General features: G+C 45.7%; 1 protein-coding gene across 1 annotated transcript in view; it reads right to left on the bottom strand.

The window, feature by feature from the left end:
* MIA3 (MIA SH3 domain ER export factor 3) overlaps positions 1-19184 on the bottom strand; it is a 129784-nt gene that overhangs the window by 17627 nt on the left and 92973 nt on the right. The window contains exons 18-25 of the mRNA XM_068233456.1: positions 18947-19037; positions 17865-18003; positions 11481-11582; positions 8796-8856; positions 8627-8662; positions 5889-5956; positions 5685-5785; positions 1768-1902 (exon numbers count right to left, since the gene is read on the bottom strand). Of these exons, the coding sequence (XP_068089557.1) occupies positions 1768-1902; positions 5685-5785; positions 5889-5956; positions 8627-8662; positions 8796-8856; positions 11481-11582; positions 17865-18003; positions 18947-19037 (733 nt within the window). The remainder of the gene's footprint in view (positions 1-1767; positions 1903-5684; positions 5786-5888; positions 5957-8626; positions 8663-8795; positions 8857-11480; positions 11583-17864; positions 18004-18946; positions 19038-19184) is intronic.

The raw sequence follows: 19184 nt of genomic DNA on the forward strand, positions 1-19184 counted from the left end.
CGGCTCGCACTAATGGAAATTGCTGCTGCAGTTTCCATTCGTTTAATGTACCTTGCGATTTGCGATCAGAATCAAATCGCAAATCGCAGGCTAGTGGAAAAAGGCCCTTAGCCAGGGCGATCAGACTTACCCCCTTTTTTCCCCACTAGGGGGATGTCCTGCTGGGGGGGTCTGATCGTCGCCGGCTCTCTGCGCTTTGCAGGGGGGGGGGCTCTTCAAAGCCCCCCTCCGCAGCGTTTTCAGCGCTCCGTCCCTCTCCCTTCCCCTCTGAGCTGCGCAGGACGGATATCCGTCCTGCGCATTGTAGGATAGGCTTCAGCCAATCAAATGACGGCGATCCCCGGCCAATCAGAGGCCGGGGTTCGCCGATCTGCCTTACGGCGCTGCTGCCGTATGATGTGAGCAGCGGGGATTTCTTCCCCGCGTGTTTACATTTTGCCGGCGAGCCGCGATCGGCGGCTCTCCGGCTGTTCACGGAGACAGCCTCCGTGAACGGACATGGCAAGGCTGCTCATGGAAACTTGCAGACGACCAGTTTACGCCAATCGGCGTTAGCTGGTCGTCAAGAGGTTAAAGGACAACTGAAATGAGAAGACTATGGAGGATACCAGATTTATTTCCTTCTAAACAATACAAGTTGCCCAGCAGCCCTGCTGATCTATTTGGCTACAGTAGTGTCTAAATAACATCAGAATCAAGCATGCAGCTAATGTTGTCAGATCTGACAATCTCAGAAACACCTGATCTGCTGCATGCTTGTTCAGGGGCTATGGCTAATAGTATTAGAGGCAGAGGATCAGCAGGGCTGCCAGGCAACTGCTATTGCTTAAAAAGAAAATAAATATGGCAGCCTCCATATCCTCTCACTTCAGTTGTCCTTTAACAAGCTTATCGACTTACTCCGATTGCACCTCACTGACACTGCAGCTGTCCTTGGTAGGTTTTGGGGCTTCATAGTAATAGAGTGCTTGGGGCCCCATGTAAAACTCACACCAGGGCCCCAAGCTCCTTAGTTACACCACTGGTTCACGCTATTCTATCCGCTCAACCCGGCAAACAAGATATTTCTCTGATTGAAAAAGCTAATGAATGATGAAAAGCTGGTAAAGTTGTTTCCGCAACATTGTTTTTTTTTCCAGCAACTTTTGCATAGCGTGTGTACAGACCTTTACAGTACAAAGCTAAGCCCCGCCTAAAATTCCTAAAATAGTCATCTGGAGTGATCACCAGTACCAGAGCTTTGTATTAGCTGTAGATATGCACACCGGACTTTAAGGATAATCTGAAACCTTATGAAAAAAAAAAACAAAAAAAAAAAACACACACTTACCTAAGGAGAGGGGAGGCTCTGGGTCCTATATAGCCTTCCATTCCTATCCTGATCTCCACGTTACCCCGCAGGCTCGTCAGTTTCAATCTCCCGCCGAGGGAGGCTTCGGAAGCCTGAGTGCTCCCGGAGAGTGGCGGCTCTGTACTGCACTCACACAATATGAAGCTGCCTGTCTTCGGGAAAACTTCTGAAGCCCACCCACCGATCGGTTGGAGTCTACTAATGGGGGAGCCAGCGCTGGAATGTTGGAACTGAGAGGAGAGGGAAGGCTCTATAGGACCCAGAGCCTTCCTTCTCCTTAGGCAAGTATGTTTTTTTTTTTTTTTTTTCCATTTTCACTTCAGACTCCCTTTAATAAAAGCACAGCCTTGGGGTACTGCCTCCTTGGCATTAGAATGCATTTCCTTCTGCTATATTAGGACATTACTGCTACTAACCAAGGTTGCCCCTTGACTCCTCTGATCTGCTGAGGTTGGCGGAAGCTGATCGGACTGATCCGTCCATCATGATTGGTGGAGAGGGGGCGCCTCCGCTGACTGGAGAGGGTCCGAAGGAGCCGTCTCTGCTGAGGTTACTGCAGATACAAGATATGGTGAGAAAAAAACAAGACGTTATCCCAGCAGCCAGATACTTCTGCAAGAGAGAACGCTGCCCCCTAGAGGAAAAGGCTGTGTGCCAAGTTTTGTATTGAACTTTATCATCAATTGGAAATAAGTCTGTACAGTATTCAGTAATCATACGCATGGGCAGGATAAAGCTGCATGCACATGCTAGATAAAACTCGGCCGAGGTGATCAATAACGACCACCTAACGCCGATAGGCAGTGGCTGGTCGTTTGTGGATTTACATGGAAACGGCCGCTCGTTCCAGCGGCCGTTCCATGTCAGTTCATGGAGGGTGTCTCCGTGAACAGCCTGCGAGCCTCCGATCGCGGCTCGCAGGCTAAATGTAAACACGCGGGGAAGAAATCCCCAGTGTTTACATCATACGGCCGTAAAGGAGATCGCGATCCCCGGCCTCTGATTGGCCGGGGATCGCCGGCATCTGATAGGCTAAAGCCTATCAGAGGCGGCGCACAAGGGATCGCCGTCCTGTGTCGCCCATACGAAGGAGGGGAGGGAGGGAAGGACAGGGGGCTGGGAATTGCTGCGGAGGGCCACACAGAGCAACGGTGATCAGACCCCCCCAGCAGGACATCCCCCTAGTGGGGGAAAAAGGGGGGGGGGCGTCTGATCGCCCTGCGTGCCTGCTGATCTTTGCTGTGGGCTAGAGAGCCCACGCAGCACAGATCAGCGATAAACAGCCCGGTCCTTAAGTGGTTAATGACAACCTCTGCCAAAAATCCAGTGTGCACTGCAGCCCCTGACCTCTCTTGGCTAGCAAGCCAACTAGCAGATCACATCGGTTGACTCACAGCCAAGATCAGTTTTCTACACTTACCCCGCCCACCGCCTGACATTAAGCCCCCAGCACTCCACCCACACATAGAAACACAACACGTCGTTAGCCTGCAAGTTAACTACGCGTCAGCCTCCGCCCAGCCATGTCGCCGCACAAACAGTATCATATAGTGATAGGCAGGTTTTTTTTTTTACATATAGTGTTAGGCAGGTTTTTTTAATGGTACAGTAGAGTCCTGGTTAACTGGAACTCAGGCATCCGGCAATGTCTACAAGTCAGCATGCCTGGTGGGGGGAGAATAGGGGCATTCCTATAGAAGTTTGCAGAGTATTGCGCAGCGGTCTACGGGCTACGGGCGCTTGTCTACTTCTCTCCTGTAGCTCCCAGAGCCTTTGGGGCATCGTCATATGGCTCCCCAGTGTGTCACCTGACCCGCATTGGGTCACATGATGCATCAGAGCCGTGCACGGAAGACGTCACAAAGCTTCTGGGAGCTACAGAAGAGAAGGAGCCTGGGTATTGGTAAGTAGCTACCATTGCGCAATACTCTGTCTTGAATCAACGGAGGGAGGTAAGTGCTTTATTTCTCAAGCAACCGGCAAGCACACATATCCAGCATCCGGCAATCCCCGGATAAATGAGACTCTACTGTATGTCATGCAAGACCGTAGTTGCTTTAACCAGCGGACATCTACTCGGTTTAATTGGCTGGATTCCTTTTCTGACTCATCAGAGATTTGCATGTTATGAGCAATGTTTCCATGCATCATCATCCTCAAGTGCTACTGTAAAGGTGAAAAGTAGCATTGATGAAAGATCGAGGTAGCCAATATGGTACACTGTGGAGAAGGAATAAGAACTGTTTAAGTGAACCTGAAGCAACCCCCCCCCCCCCCCTCCAAAAAAAGTATGAAATAATGAATTGTATGTGTAGTACGGATAATGAATGCATTTCAGTTATATAGCTTTTTTTATAACAATGCATCATACTGTCACAGTTTTAAAACCACACTGTCTCTTAAAGGGAACCAGAGATGAACGTTAAACACACAAAATACATATAAATCAATAGCTTTTGATGAGCAAATTATCTTACCACTATTTTCGCCGCTGTGGTGTGCCTTAGAACATTTATTTTTACATTTTTCCCCTGGGATAAATCAAAGATGGCCGCCGGCTCATACCCTTCTTCTTCCGGGTCATGAGCAGCTCTAATTGTTACTTTCTAGGCTTGCAGCGCTTCTGTGCTGCTCAGCGCACAAGCCTAGTTTGGGCTGACGCATGCGCAGTGTTGTCAGCCCTAATGCGCACGCTGGGCCACGCTGAGGAGCGCCGGTGGCATCATCCTCCAGCTGCAGACAAGCCCCACCTGGATTTCTCCCAACATGGCCTGGAACGAGCGGCAGCAGCATGAAGGAAATCAATAAAGGTAGTCTTGGACGCTATTCAATCACTCCCTTCTCATCACAGCCCTCCGTGATGCTGTGTATACAAAGCAGAAAGGCAGAGCCAGGAGGGGGAGGGCTTGAAATGACTTCACAGCAGACGGACTCAGCTAATCTGATTTCAGGTCAAACTTTAGGTCCATACACACGCCGGACTGCAGTCAACGACGGGTCTGTCGTCACCTCCCGCTGGGCGGGCGTTCCAGCGACAGTCCGGCGTGTGTACAGTCTTGTCTGCAAACTGATACGGCTGTTTCTGAGCGATCCGCTGGCGAATCGCTCAGAAACAGCCATATCAGTCCACCGACAGACTGTACACACGCCGGACTGTCTGCTGAAAGGTGACGACAGACCTGTCGTTGCCTGCAGTCCGGCGTGTGTACGGACCTTTAGACTCAATGCTCAGTCAGAATTCTTTTCACAGTTGATAACAGACTAATTGAGCAGAGAAGAATGAAACTTAACGTAGAGTAGGCGTTTACTGTCATGTTCCCACTGATATTAAGGATAAAATACATGAGGCTGCTTCGTCTCTGGTTCACTTTAAAGGACTTACGAGGCCAAATATCGAAATTTTGGTCATTACCTGTTTCATATTAGAATCCATAGAGGATTTCCTCCGCTCCCTCTGTCCCATTCCGCCTGTAATGTATTTATTACATGTCCCCCAGGCAGCGACCCGATTCCACAGCACGGGTCGTCTCGTATGCCACAATCAAGATGGCCGCCGCCAAGATCCGCGCCTGCGCAGTACGCATGGCGGAGAGTGCGGCTGCGCAGCTCTCCGCCCTCGCACAGTCGCGTACTCGATGTCGGCGTACTCGATGTGAGCGTGCCCGCTGCCACGCTAGGAGGACGCTGACATCGAGTACGCGGCTGGGCGCGGGCGGAGAGCTGCGCAGCCGCACTCTCTGCCATGCGTACTGCACAGACGCGGATCTTGGCGGCGGCCATCTTGATTGTGGCATACGAGACGACCCGTGCTGTGGAGTCGGGTCGCAGCCTGGGGACATGTAATAAATACATTACAGGCGGAATGGGACAGAGGGAGCGGAGGAAATCCTCTATGGATTCTAATATGAAACAGGTAATGACCAAAATTTCGATATTTGGCCTCGTAAGTCCTTTAAGCTATAAAACTGAACAGAAATATCAATCCTTTGAACTTTCCTACAATAAAACCTTATCTCAAGCTGTCTCTCACTGTTTCTTGGCTGTGTAAGTGCTTCAAAAAACAGGACTGTATTCGACCCAAATGGGTCAGATAACTCAGAGAAGATCTTTTGCATGGATAACAACTGAAGTTTTTTTTTTTTACTCTTCCTGCACTGGAAAACAATATGCGACTGTTTTATTTGCTACTAGTGTTCTATTTCTTAGCTGTGTTACACATACAATTCATTATCTCATAAGTTTATTTTTGCTTCATGTTTACTGTAAAAGGAAGTGTGCGGAGCCAGTAAGTGTGAACATGTGAATACAATGTGCCAGCCGTTTCCAGTCCCCGTACCTCTCCTGGGTGGAGGCTGGTGCTCCGGCCGCCCTGGCGTTGGCTTGACGATGGAGGGTCTCTGTAGAGCTGCAATCCTTTGGTTTACTTCTATTAGCCTGCGTTTAGGGAAAAGACGTTCTTACAAACCACATCATCTCATTCTATGCCTCCAGGGCAGCTTATCACACACAAGGCTCCTGTGTCACACTGCGGACTTACTTTTGTCTTAGGTTTGCACATTCTCTCTTCTCTTCAGCCAGAGTCCTCTCAGCTGTGCGAGCCGTAAGCTGGGGGAGAAATAAAAGAGACACTAGGACACCCGTTTATGGAACGAGGTAAAACAGCAGCAAGTTGTTTTAAAGTGAGCCTAAAGGCAAATAAACAAAAACCAGATGCTTACCTAAGGAGAGGGAAGACTCTGGGCCCTATAGAGGCTTCCTGCTCCTCTGCTGGTCCCCTCATTGTAGTGCTGCATCCACCAACAGGTCGGAGACTGCTCTCTTCCGCTGTGGAAGTCTTCAGGAGCACTCGGGCTCCCGAAGACGGGCCGCTCCATACTGCGGAGCACGCTTTCTCATGCACTCGCCCATGCGCAGTACGGAGGCACCAAAGACTTCCAAAGCCTCCAGAGGCGGGGCATATGAAGGGGGGACACAGCGCTGGAACGAGGGGTACATGAGAGGAACAGGAAGGCTCATTAGGACCCAGAGACTTCCCTCTTCTTAGGTATCTGTTTTTTTTATTTTATTTGCTTTCAGACTCCCTTTAACCATTTCAGCCCACAGGGATTTTTCACCTTATGCATCAGAGCAATTTTCACCTCCCATTCATTCGCTAATAACTTTATCACTACTTAACACAATTTATTGATCTATATCTTGTTTTTTCCACCACTAATTAGGTTTTCTTTGGGTTGAAAATTTTGCTAAGAATTCTTTTTTTTATAAATGCATTTTAACAGTATTAATAAGAAAAAATTGAAAAAATTCATTATTTCTCAGTTTTTGTCCATTATAGCTTTAAAATAAATCCAAGCTACCATAATTAAAACCTATGTATTTTATTTGCCCGTTTGTTTCGGTTATGGCACCATTTAAATTTAGTCCCTATCGCAATGTATGGCACCAATATTTTATTTGGAAATAAAGGTGCATTTTTTCAGTTTTGCGTCCATCACTATTTACAAGCTTATAATTTAAAAAAAATGTTCGTAGTATACCCCCTTCAAATGCATATTTAAAAAGTTCAGACCCTTAGGGTAACTAACTTCGGTTTTTCTGCTGGGGACACGGATCGGTGATTGGGAACCATGTTCCCGTTCACTGATCCCAGGGCTAACGGGGGGGGGGGGGGGGGGGGGGGAGCGCGCCAAAGCATGGCACCGCAGCAGAGAAGCCGCCTGGACGTGAGGATCACGTCCGGGCGGCAGAAATGATTAATAGTGTCTAAGCTCAAATACCAGAAAAGTAGTTATATCAAACAGTAATCCCTCCAGCTGAAATTAGCTGCCATTAACCCTGTTTGTGCCCTTTCCCAATAGCTGCGATCCACTTAAAAATCAGATCGCTGGCGTTTCGCCGATCGCTAGTGCGCTGGGATCAACTTCACTTTTCAATTAGCGTGTTTCAATTTTCTGCAAATCGCAATCGTCAGGCTGCACAATAATTGGTGCAATCGCATTTCACTACCGACTGGAAAAAGCAGCTTTTGCAAACGCAATTGCGACTGCAAGTGGAAAAGGGCCCTTGGTGTGTAGCAGCTTTTTTGTCATCCGTTATCATGTGAGGCTGCAGCATAGACGGTGGTGTGCCGAGGGCCTGGGCGAAGTCTACTATACACTAACAGGGACGGTTTGCCAACGTATTCTAGCTGGAGTGATTACTATTTGATGTAACCACTTTTCTGGCATTCGGCTGACTAGACGATAAGAACGTTTGGAATATTTCCTGATGTAACTGTACACTAAGGGCTAATTTCCATTTAGAGCACTTTCAGCCGCACTTATGGAAACGCGACCGCAGCGACAGCAGACAGTGCATAGACTTCCCTCTCTGCGGTTTCTATTCATGTGCGGCGATTCACTTTTAAAATCTCAGCGCATGGTTGCTTGCATTTCGGGGGCGATTGCACCCGCGATCCCATTCAGCATAATGAATGGGATCGCAAGCTCCGCCCCCCAGTAGTGACACAAAACACACCGAGCCATAAGGCTCTGCGTTACATTGAAACGAGCCCCAAGTCTTTTACCTTATGTTTTAACCATCGTTTATCACAATCTTTGAACTTGCAAAATGATGCCTCAGAAGAAGCGTCCATGTTATGGGCAGCGAAACGTGCGTTAGGCAATCCATGTTAAACAACCGTAAATTAGGGACATTTTATGCTTTGTCTTCTCCAACTAGCTGATAAACCTTCACTCTGTTTTTAGTTTCCCTATCTTGTGTAAGCTATTAGAGGTTAAGAGTTTTATCTGTGACGGAAGATGGGCTTTAAAGTGAACCAAGCACCATTCTTGGCACCCAGGACACCTCAACCGCACATTAAAAATGCATGCCAACAATGTGGCTCGTTATAAAAAAAACTCTTCTTTTTACATTTAAAGATTTAGCAGATGCCTTTATTATCCTAATTCAGAGGCCTGCCTGACCGCAGGTATGTTAGGCAGATAAGGACTGATCTAATTATTTTATTACACACTTTAGCAGAGAGCAAGCAAAAGCTTTCATCAGGGGGGTGGGTAGATAGGACACTGTGCTTCAAAGAGTTTACAGGAGTCACAGATGTCATCTTCACACCTTTCCTGTGGATAAATAATGGGCAGCTGGTAGGGGAGGGGAGAAATAGCAACTCCTATAGCTATTAGAAACCAGAAAAAAGTGGTGCTTGTTTCTCTTTAAGTCTGACTCCTCAGATGTCCAGTACAGTCTGACATCGGATATCCCATTATTAGCACTCACCCAGTTTTCATGGGCCTTCTTCTCATGACCGGCAATCTGGAGAAAGGATTCAAGAAGAGTCAGTTATACTTGTTATAGGCGAGATGTTGAGAGATTAATACCAAGTTATGCAGAATTAAAAATGATTAACAGTTCTACTACAGGTAGAAGTTTCAGAAAATCCAATGACCTGGTTTTTGAAGGATCTCTCAGTCTTCTGCAATTCCTCTTCCATTTCCTGAATTCGCTGCCTGCAAACAAAATGCATTTTAAAGCTAGGAGTCTATCAGAAATACTGACAATGCTACATCTAAAAAAAAACAGGTAGTTCCTCCTGCAAAAGTACGCCAGAGTGTGTATTCAGCCGCTCAATGAGTCCTGCTACTCAAACCAGCATCAGACCTCACCGTCCACAGCTTCAATCCCGACAGCATCAAATGGCCAGGTGTGTTCTCTGAATGGCCTTTACGTATGTGTCTAGCAGGGCCTTACAGTTTTGAGAACTCTCTTGGCGGTATGATTATTTCTGGATTTTAGGGTCTAAAAGCGGTGCAATTTTTTCACATGCTTTTAGAGCCTAAAACCAGGGAAAGAAAAATCACACAGCATAGATCTGCGGCAGCCCTTGCATAGACTCCCCTTCCTTGGATCCAGCGCTGCAATTCTCCCTCCATACTCTAGGTGGTACTGTAACCTTAAAGTGAGATCGCCATCTGTCGGCATGACAACAAACGGCGACCCCACCTGAGGGATACAGAGGAGTGGCATAGCTAAGGAGCTGTGGGCCCCAGTGCAAAACACACACACATACACACACACATACACACACACACACACACACACACACACACACACACACCTACCTCCGGCGACTACCCAGAGTCAGCCTTGGGAGTCATAGGCAAACGCAGGGGGGGATTACAGCTGCCCAGAATCCCCTCTCAGACCAGGGCAGTGCAGTGTCTGGGTACAGGCACAAGGTGAGACACCAGAATATCTGCAGGCATCCTGCAGCTCACAGCACCGCCCCCTTTCTTTCCCTGCATCAGTTGACTTTGGATGGAGCAGCAGCATGTGTACAGAGCATGGAGCAGCAGTGTGTGTACAGAGCATGGAGCAGCAGCATGTGTACAGAGCATGGAGCAGCAGTGTGTGTACAGAGCATGGGGCAGCAGTGTGTACAGAGCATGGAGCAGCAGTGTGTGTACAGAGCATGGAGCAGCAGTGTGTGTACAGAGCATGGAGTAGCTCTGGGGAACTAAGAGTCAGGTATGAGCACAGCCCTGTGCCCTGCTGTGTGAATGCTTCACTTTCCCATTCATTACAGATGTCGTCGGCTGTCCTCATTATTATCTGCATCCAAACTGCTCCTGATCGATCCCGTTGTCGATCGGGAACTGATGGAACATTTAGGAAATGATTGTCAGATCCTGTCAGTCAGACAGGAAATTGCATTATGTGTACCCAGTATAATGTCCTACCATATTATTATACTGTATTGTGCGTGGCTGAGGGAGACCTTTCAGGAATCCCCCACTTGAAAATCCTGGGTTTGCCCCTGTTGGGAGTATCACTCCTGGCTGCTGCCCCTCCTTTCCCGAGCCTGACTCGAGGTTACCGCCAGGAAGGTTAATAAGCTTGAATGAGGCTGAAGGTGTTTTATTAAAAAGTTTTGAAGGTTTTCATGTGGCATTGGGAGTGGACAAAATCTTCATCAGCACATTCTAAGAAGAAGGTCTTTTTTACTTTGTGGGGCAAAAAGTGAACTTTACGCATGTGTGTATGTACGGTACAGTCAGTATTTTACGGCCCTGGTGCACCATCTACCTTGCAGTAGTGACTGGTAACCGGCTGCCATAAGTCTCTTCAGCTACAAGATGCTGCAAGTGTTACATGGGTATAGGCAGCAGCATTATAAATATTGCATGTAGTACTGATCCAAGCCGCATCCAATAGAGCCACATCAACCCATAACTGATGAAGACCAAAAAGTCAGAAACAGGCTGTATGCATGTTAGATTGATGTAAAGTTCATTAGCTACAAGCTCACTATACACTAGCGTTTCTGGCTGTGTCCGGCTTTCAAGGTCATAAAGAGATGATTTGCATATATTTAAATGAATATTGTAAAAAAATAAAAAGTAAGCAATGTTATTCATTATGTCATTTTGGTTATAGTTCCCCTTTAAAAAACAGTATTTGTAAAGTGGCTATTAAATTGTAACTGTCAGGCATAAAATCAAAAATAAATTCTTTATTTTTATCTGGTAAACAAGTAATAGGGATGCTAACCAGGCAATCCAAAAGTTAAAATCACTATTACTTTTCTTGTTGATAAATGATCATTCTCCAGTTGACTTGTCTCTTATTTGGTACGTTGCCGCACAAAGGAAGTTGCAGGGCATGCTGGGTTGTCCTTTTTTGCTTTCCACTTCCCCTCAGACAGACCTAATGAAGCCTGATTGGCTGAACTCTCTTTCCCTCCCGTTTTCCCCTCCCACACCTCTGTTCCTTTCTGATTGGCCAATATTTCTCATGCTGATACAATGCACTTGTGAAGGGCGGGCTATGCATGCACAATCAGGCAGAGGAGAGTAAGGGAGGAAATTACATCAGGATTGGCTTCAAAATAGCCACAGTTAAAATGGGAAATGCTAAGAAGGATTTGCTCTTTTTTTACTGTAGAAAAATCACTAAAATCAAAACGTGGACAGTACAATATATATGTTATGTAAGTAGAGCAAGTATTCATCTACTTATATATGTGTTTTTTTTTCCTGAAATAGTATGGCTGACTCCTCTTTAAAGACCTGAGGAAATGCCTTAGTGGTTGTATGTTTCTGTGGAGTTCAGAGTCAAGCTGACAATACTTTACTTGTAGATTTTCACTTCTTCGACAGCCAGGATGGCTTTTTCATCAGCCACAGTCAGTTTCTGCTCCTTCTCCTGCCTCTCGTACTCCTCCTGGGTCAGTTTTCTACAGAAAGAAAAAAACAATATGTTTCAACATTCAACCTGACCATTTACTTCCGCAAAAAAAGAAAACCAAAAAAGACAAAGACCACTTTTGAAGCTGGATTGTCAGCCATAAAATCAAATACCATTTACCCACTATTATGCAGTCTGGAACATGACCCTGCATTGCAAGCATTCCAATATAATCATAAATGTTTCTGAATCATAATATTATCTCAGTCAGCCTGGCTCCTTTCTGGTACATTGCAGAGGAGAGGGAAGCTTGTTATCGTCCCTCCCACATTCCTGCTCCTCACTGAGGGCAGTTCAGTAAGCTGCTGAAATTTGATCTATGCTGTGCTCACATGAGTTTACAAAGCAAGCTAGATATGACCGTGCAGTTTCTAGGAGAGGAAAAAATAATTAAAAAAAAAAAAAGACCACACTTACCTTCGGTAAGGTCTTTTCCAGTAGTCCAGGGGACAGCACCCCTCCTCTGAGACTTGTCTCCCCTCCCAATTCTGGACAGGAAGCTATTAAACAAACAAATTTGCATAATGGACAGCAGTACATGTATAAATACAAGCCACTTACAATGATCCTCAGTAATAACAAAGATGACCCGGACTCACCATACGATGCTTGCAAAATTTCTTCTTAATAGTTTCCCACATAGGGTGGGAAGTAGGGGTGCTGTCCCCTGGACTACTGGAAAAGACCTTACCGAAGGTAAGTGTGGTCTTTCCCAGAGCGTCCCTGGGACAGCACCCCTCCTCTGAGACGATAAACAAGATTCTCATTAGGGTGGGACTACTGCCTGTAGAACTTTTCTACCAAAGGCTAGATCACCACTTGATAATAAATTTAGTCTGTAATGTTTTACAAATGTGTTCTGGCTGGACCAGGTAGCCGCTCTACAAATCTGCTCGATGGAAGCTCCAGCCCTCTCTGCCCATGAGGTTGCGACACTTCTTGTAGAATGAGCTTTGACAGATGTTGGAAGGACCTTACCCTGTGATTGATATGCCATTAGAATAGCCTGTCTTATCCATCTAGCAATAGTTGGCTTTGATGCACGGAGCCCCCTATTCTTTCCAGCAAACAGGATGAACAAAGCATCTGTCTTCCTCCATGATTTAGACCTCTCCAAGTATTGAAGTAGACACCTTCTGACATCCAGACAATGAAGCTGTTTCTCTTTTTCATTAGACTGTTTCTCACAAAATGAAGGAAGAAATATCTCCTGAGTTCTGTGAAAAGTTGAGACTACTTTTGGAAGGAAGGCAATATCTGGCCTCAAAGTAACCTTGTCTTCTGAAATAATACAGTAGGGAGGTTTAATTGACAAAGCCTGTAACTCTCCTACCCTTCTTGCCGAAGTAATTGCAAGAAGAAATGCCATCTTCAAGGATAACAATTTTTCCGAAACTTGGTCAATTGGTTCAAAGGGAGGACCACACATAGCCTGTAAGACTATGTTTAAATCCCAAGACGGGGTTCTCGGAACCAACACTGGACGTAACCTCTTAATTGCCTGAAAAAAACGAAGAATGAACTCCTCCTGGGCTAACCTTCTTTGTAGGAAAACACTGATTGCCGCTGTCTGAACTTTTAATGTACTAATACTCAGTCCTTTTTCAAACCCTGCCTGCAGGAATTCTAAAACTGATGTTGATGAATGAACATTCATAGATCTCTCCAAACACCAGCTATTATAGACTCGCCAGGCCTTCTGATAAATTACTCTTGTCACTTTCTTTCGACTTTGAATCAAGGTTTCCGAAAGACCATCTGAAAACCCCTTAGACTTCAAAATGTTCCACTCAGGTTCCATGCAGAGAGACGCATCTGCTGAAGATTTGGATGAAAAACTGGCCCCTGCTGCAATAGATCCGGACGTTGAGGTAAAAGCAACGGAGGACTGATCGATAACCTCTGTAATAGACTGAACCACGGTCTTTTCGGCCAAAATGGAACTATCAGAATTAATCGAGCCTTGTCTCGACAAATCTTGCTGAGAACCTTCGGGATCTGGGATAGAGGGGGAAAAGCATACATTAGTCTGATGCTCCAATCTATCGAAAAGGCATCTATCGCCCATGGCCTGTCCTGGGGCCATAGGGAACAAAAGAGTTGACACCTTGCGTTGCTCCTCCTTGCAAATAGATCCACTTCTGGATGTGTCCATGTCATGCAGATCTCCTGGAAAACCTCCGAATTCAGGGTCCACTCGTCCTGCTTTAGAGCCGATCTGCTTAGGTAATCCGCAAGATAATTGTTTACACCCCTCAGATGCACTGCTCTGATGGATTTTAGATTTTTCTCCGCCCACAATAGGATTTTTGAGGTCTGAGACCATAAAAGATGACTTTTCGTTCCTCCTTGCCTGTTGATGTATGCCACTACACTGGCGTTGTCTGAACGTACTAGAACATGACAGTGGCTGATGTAATTGCAAAAGTGAAGTAGGCCCATCCATACTGCCTGTAACTCTCTGCTGTTTGACGATCTTCCTTTCATCAAAGTGGACCACTGACCCTGTGCTGGTAGTGAGTCTATATGAGCCCCCCATCCCCAGGAGCTGGCGTCTGTTGTCATGATCTTTTCGACTGGAGAAAACCACGGTCGACCTTCTGACAGACGAACTGGATTCTGCCACCAGCTGAGAGCTGCCTTTACTCTGAAAGGAATTATCAATCTTCTTTCTAAGGACGTCACCTTTCTGTTCCAATTCTTTAGGATCCAATTTTGCAGTATTCTTGAATGGAGTTGTCCCCACTGGACTGCAGGGAAGGAGGAGGTTAGAAGACCTAGAACTGACATAGCCCTTCTTAGCGTAATGGCACCTGTGGTCTGAAAAGAAAGAACAGTATTAAGAATAGCAGTTATCTTTCTCTGAGGCAAAAACACTTTCTCATCACAAGTAGAAATAACAAAACCTAAATATTCCATAGTCTGTTTAGGTTGAATAGATGATTTAGACCAGTTAATAAGCCATCCTAGAGATTGGAGCAACTCCAGAGCTGAATTAATCTGGATTTTCAAGGAATTTACTGAGTCACCCCAAAACAAAAGATCATCCAGGTAGGCCAAAACATTAATAGATCTTTTCCTCAAAACAGCTAAGACCTCGGACCTGACCTTCGTGAACAACCAAGGAGCCGAGGCTAATCCAAAAGGTAAAGCGTTAAACTGGAAGTGCCTTACCTCTTCCTGAATGCTGATGGCAAACCTTAGGAACTGCTGAGACCGTAGCTCTATCGGGATGTGTAGATAGGCGTCCTTGAGATCCAATGATGCCAGGAAGCAATCCTTCTGTAACAGACTTATAACAGAGGTGATATTGTCCATCCTGAATCTTCGATATTTTACGGCCCTGTTCAACCCTTTCAGATTGAGGATGAAGCGGAACTCCCCCTGAGGCTTTTTTACAAGAAAGACCGGTGAATAATATCCCTGACCCCTCTGGCATGATGGGACTTCTCTGATAACTCTTTTTTTTGTAGTAACATAGTCACTTCGTTTTGTAATGCCCTTGCTTGAATCTCTGTCTTTGGTCTTTGATTTACCCAGAACCTTCGAGGGGGGGGATACTGAAATTCTATGGCATACCCTTCTAACACAATTTTCTGTAACCAGAGATTTTGAGGAAGAAGGAGCCACTGCTCGTAAAAATGGGCCAGTCTTCCCCCCACCGGGATCCTGACGTCATTGTTTATTTTGCTGGGAGGTATGGGCAAAATTTGATTTGGCTTTCTGAGGCCTACTTGGACCCCATCTCTTTCTCGATGAAGTCTTGGGGTCTTGTTCAGGTTTAGAGGAACGAAAGGAGCGTTTGGGTGGAAAGGTCCTCCTTTTAACAGGAAAATTCTTTTTAGCATCAGCAGTTCTTTCCAAAGTCTGCTCTAACTTAGAGCCAAAAAGAAATTCCCCCTCACAAGGTAGACTACATAATTTAGAGCGGGAAGAGTTATCTCCCTGCCACGTCTTTACCCATATACCACGTCTAGCAGAATTTACTAAGGCAGTGGTCCTGGCTGTCAACTTCACCGTATCATCTGCTGCATCAGTGAGATAATTGGTGGAATTGAATAGTTTTGGAAAGTCCTTCAATATCTCCTCCCTAGGAACACCAGAAGCAATCTTGTCCTGTGTTTCCATCAACCAGTATTTCAGGGACCTACCCACTGCTGTTGAAGCTACTGCAGGTTTAAAAGTTAGTGATGAGGACTCCCATGCTCTTCTGAGGAGATTATCCGCTTTTTTGTCAATTGGATCCTTTAAGTTTCCAAAATTTTCGAACTGCAAATCTGTTTTCTTTGACACCCTGGAAAAAGATGGGTCAAGCTTGGGAGATGTACCCCAGAATTTCTGGTCCTCCGCACAAAACGGGTATCTACGATTTAATGACCGAGGCCAAAAGGCTCTCTTTTCAGGTTCATCCCACTCCTTCTTAATCATATTTTTTAGAGAAGAATGAACTGGGATAAAACTGGACTGGGGATCTGACAAACCTTCGTACATCTGATCCAAGGGTGTCAAAGTCCTCTGTTCAACTGTAATACCCATAGCCGTATGCATATCAGATAACAGATTCTTCATTAGGTCCGGAGAAAAAGCAAATTTCTGCCCTTTGTCTGGTCTATCAGATGTATCCTCAGCGGAAATCTCTTCAAAGGAAGATATTTCACCCTCCTCCCCAGAATTTTCTGACTCCTCTGAATCCTCTCCCCTCTTTCTCTTAGGAATAGATAGGGAAGGTATAGGGACAGTGACATCAGGAATAGCCGAAGTGCCCTCCATAGGGGAAGTGCCCTCCAAAGGTGGGATGTCTTCCATAGGATCTGCTACCGCTGATGAGGATGATGCTATAGCAGAATCCTTAATTTCTTTTATGGCTGAAGACATCTCCGAGCGCATCCATCCCATTAAGTCTTTGAAAACTACTGGGGATTCATCCTTGACAATTTTATCTGTACAATACTGACATAATTTCTTAGATGAAGGAGCAGATGAGGATATGCGATTATTGCAGATAGCACATCGCCTTTCTTTGGAGGATGATGAGTGTTTACTCAGAGTGGACTGAGATGATTTATCCTTTTCCTTATCTTTGTCAGCTTTTGGAAGTTTAGGCTGAAATATATAGATAAGAAAAAAACTATCAGTCCCCTCAGTGTAACTTAAACAGCATATTCCTGCAGAAAAGACACAAACAATGTCTCACCAGAGAGGGTTCAGAGCCAGTCCCTGCAGATTGCAGTGAGGAAAGGCCTGCGGCGTCCTCCATGATCCACCAAACAGCATTGAGTCATGGACAAACAACAGATCTTTTTTAAATCTTACCCTCCTCCTCCTTAATTGCCAGCAGCTGCCTCTGTGTCCAGCAGCCAATCGCCGTAATGATCACCGCTGCGGGCCTGCAATCAGGCCTGATCATGTGACCAGTCATGTGGGACGCCTGCACATGACGTCATCGCGCTTCCGCCGGAACTTCCGGTTAGCGCTCTGCCGTCCATAAAACTTCCGCACTCCAAGGAGAAGCCTCCACCACGCTGGGCGCATAGCACACTGAGTCCCCTGCTCAGCCCGTCATTGCCTGCCCCACACGCTGCACCTGCCACCTGACATGGGAGCACAGAGACCCCTCCATCCGCTCCTGTCCGGGACAGGAAAAACAACTGAGGATCATTGTAAGTGGCTTGTATTTATACATGTACTGCTGTCCATTATGCAAATTTGTTTGTTTAATAGCTTCCTGTCCAGAATTGGGAGGGGAGACAAGTCTCAGAGGAGGGGTGCTGTCCCAGGGACGCTCTGGGAAAAAAAGAGTAAGGGAGGAAATGGCATCAGGATTGGCTTCAGTGCAAAGGAATGAAATGGAAAATGCCTGAAACAGTTTTCTCCTTATTTACTATGTAAAACTCACTGAAATCAAAACATGGGCAGTACAGTACATATGTTATGTAAGTAGAACAAGAATTTATCTACTTGTACTGTATATGTGTTTTTTCCCTGGGATAGTATGGCTCTCCCTGCTGCTTTAAAACATTCAATACAATGCGTTAGAAAATAAGCACAAATAAGTGGTCCCGATTCATACAGACACAGTACAAAGAAAACTGGAGCATTATTTAGGAAATACTGCCAAGATAAACCAATCAGGTGTCGCCTGTGAAATGAGACAAGCATTCTGATTGGCTGCACTGGGATACTAATGCAGACTTGCTCCAAAAAGCTTTGTGCTTGGCCTTATTATAAGTTTCAATAAAAGAAGCTATCCCCCTTGAAATTTGGCATTTACTTCTGCAGCGCCATCTCCTTCTGCTGATAGAGCTCGGTGAGGATCTCCACTTTCTGCCGCAGCGTCTTGCATTCGTTGTCCAGCCGCGTTTTGTCGGAGTGAATGGAGCTGCTGTCGTGTTGAAGCTGCTTAATTTGCTCTAAAAAAAGGAAAACAGGAACAAAATTATGTCAAAGGGAATGGGAGTGCAAAACTGAATCATGTGAATGGCAGAACAAAAGACTTCCTCCTTCAACCCGGAAGGAGGAAGTGTTTGTAGTCACGTGACCGCGGTTTGCGGAATAGAGTGTAGGAGGCGCCGTTGGAACGATGAAAGAAGACGCATGCTGGGTAAGTTTAACCACCCCCCACCCGCTCAGCTGCAGTAATTAGGAGGATAAAATCCGAATGAAACCCATTCGGATTTCATCCGTTTTTATTTCCACCGCAGGAAAGTTCAAAGGGTCATTATCCCTTCTTTGTTTTATAGCTTAAAAGATAGTGTGGTTTCTGAACTTTTTTCTTTGCTACCAACGTTCTATTCGTTATCCGTAGTTTGGTGGTGGTGAGGTCTCAGACCAGTGCTGGGGGCCTTGGGGGCAATAGTTAGCTAGCCTAGTGCTAGCTAACATAAAATAAACTATTAAAAACATCTCTCCCGCGGATGCAGCCACTTAAACTGCGTACCGCCAGGGAGGTTAATAGTGGACCTGAACTCTTGCAAAGGACAGAAGGAAAACAGAGAGAAATGCACCCTGTATGTATTTAGAGTGTTTAGCCTGTCTAATCTCCCCTCATCTGTGACTAATCATCAGTGTAATTTGATCTCTCAGCTGTGTCAGCTGGCTGCCTCGGCAGAGCTGCTAATTTGTAAACACATGATGTTAACCCTATGTCTGCTTCCATGGAAGCAGGAAGTAGACACACTGTAGATTTATTGTGGGCTTTGTATCAGCTGCAACAAACACATTTTTTTTCTGTGAAGGTTATTATGCTTTTGCTTATCTTTTCGAGCAGAGAGTAAGTTCTGAGTTCAGGTGCGCTTTAAATGCTGTATGCAGCTCATAGCCCTATTGCGTAATATAAAGGATTTCCATTCCTACCTTCCAGCTCATGGCGTGAAGAAACCTCGTCCATCAGTTTCCTCTGGTATAAATCTTTCTCTTCTTCAATGATGGACAGTGTGGTTTTCACCTTAAAAAAGGACAAAATACAAACGTGACAACCCAACTGATAATTAGAGATGGTTAATGAGATGCTAATATATGCGGATTGCTTGTAAACAGAAAGCAAACTGTAGCAGCTTAGACGTGAACCAATCGGAGAGGGCAGGAAGTGCAT

Source organism: Hyperolius riggenbachi, chromosome 4 (genome assembly GCF_040937935.1).
Source record: "Hyperolius riggenbachi isolate aHypRig1 chromosome 4, aHypRig1.pri, whole genome shotgun sequence".
Classification (NCBI taxonomy): Eukaryota; Metazoa; Chordata; class Amphibia; order Anura; family Hyperoliidae; genus Hyperolius; species Hyperolius riggenbachi.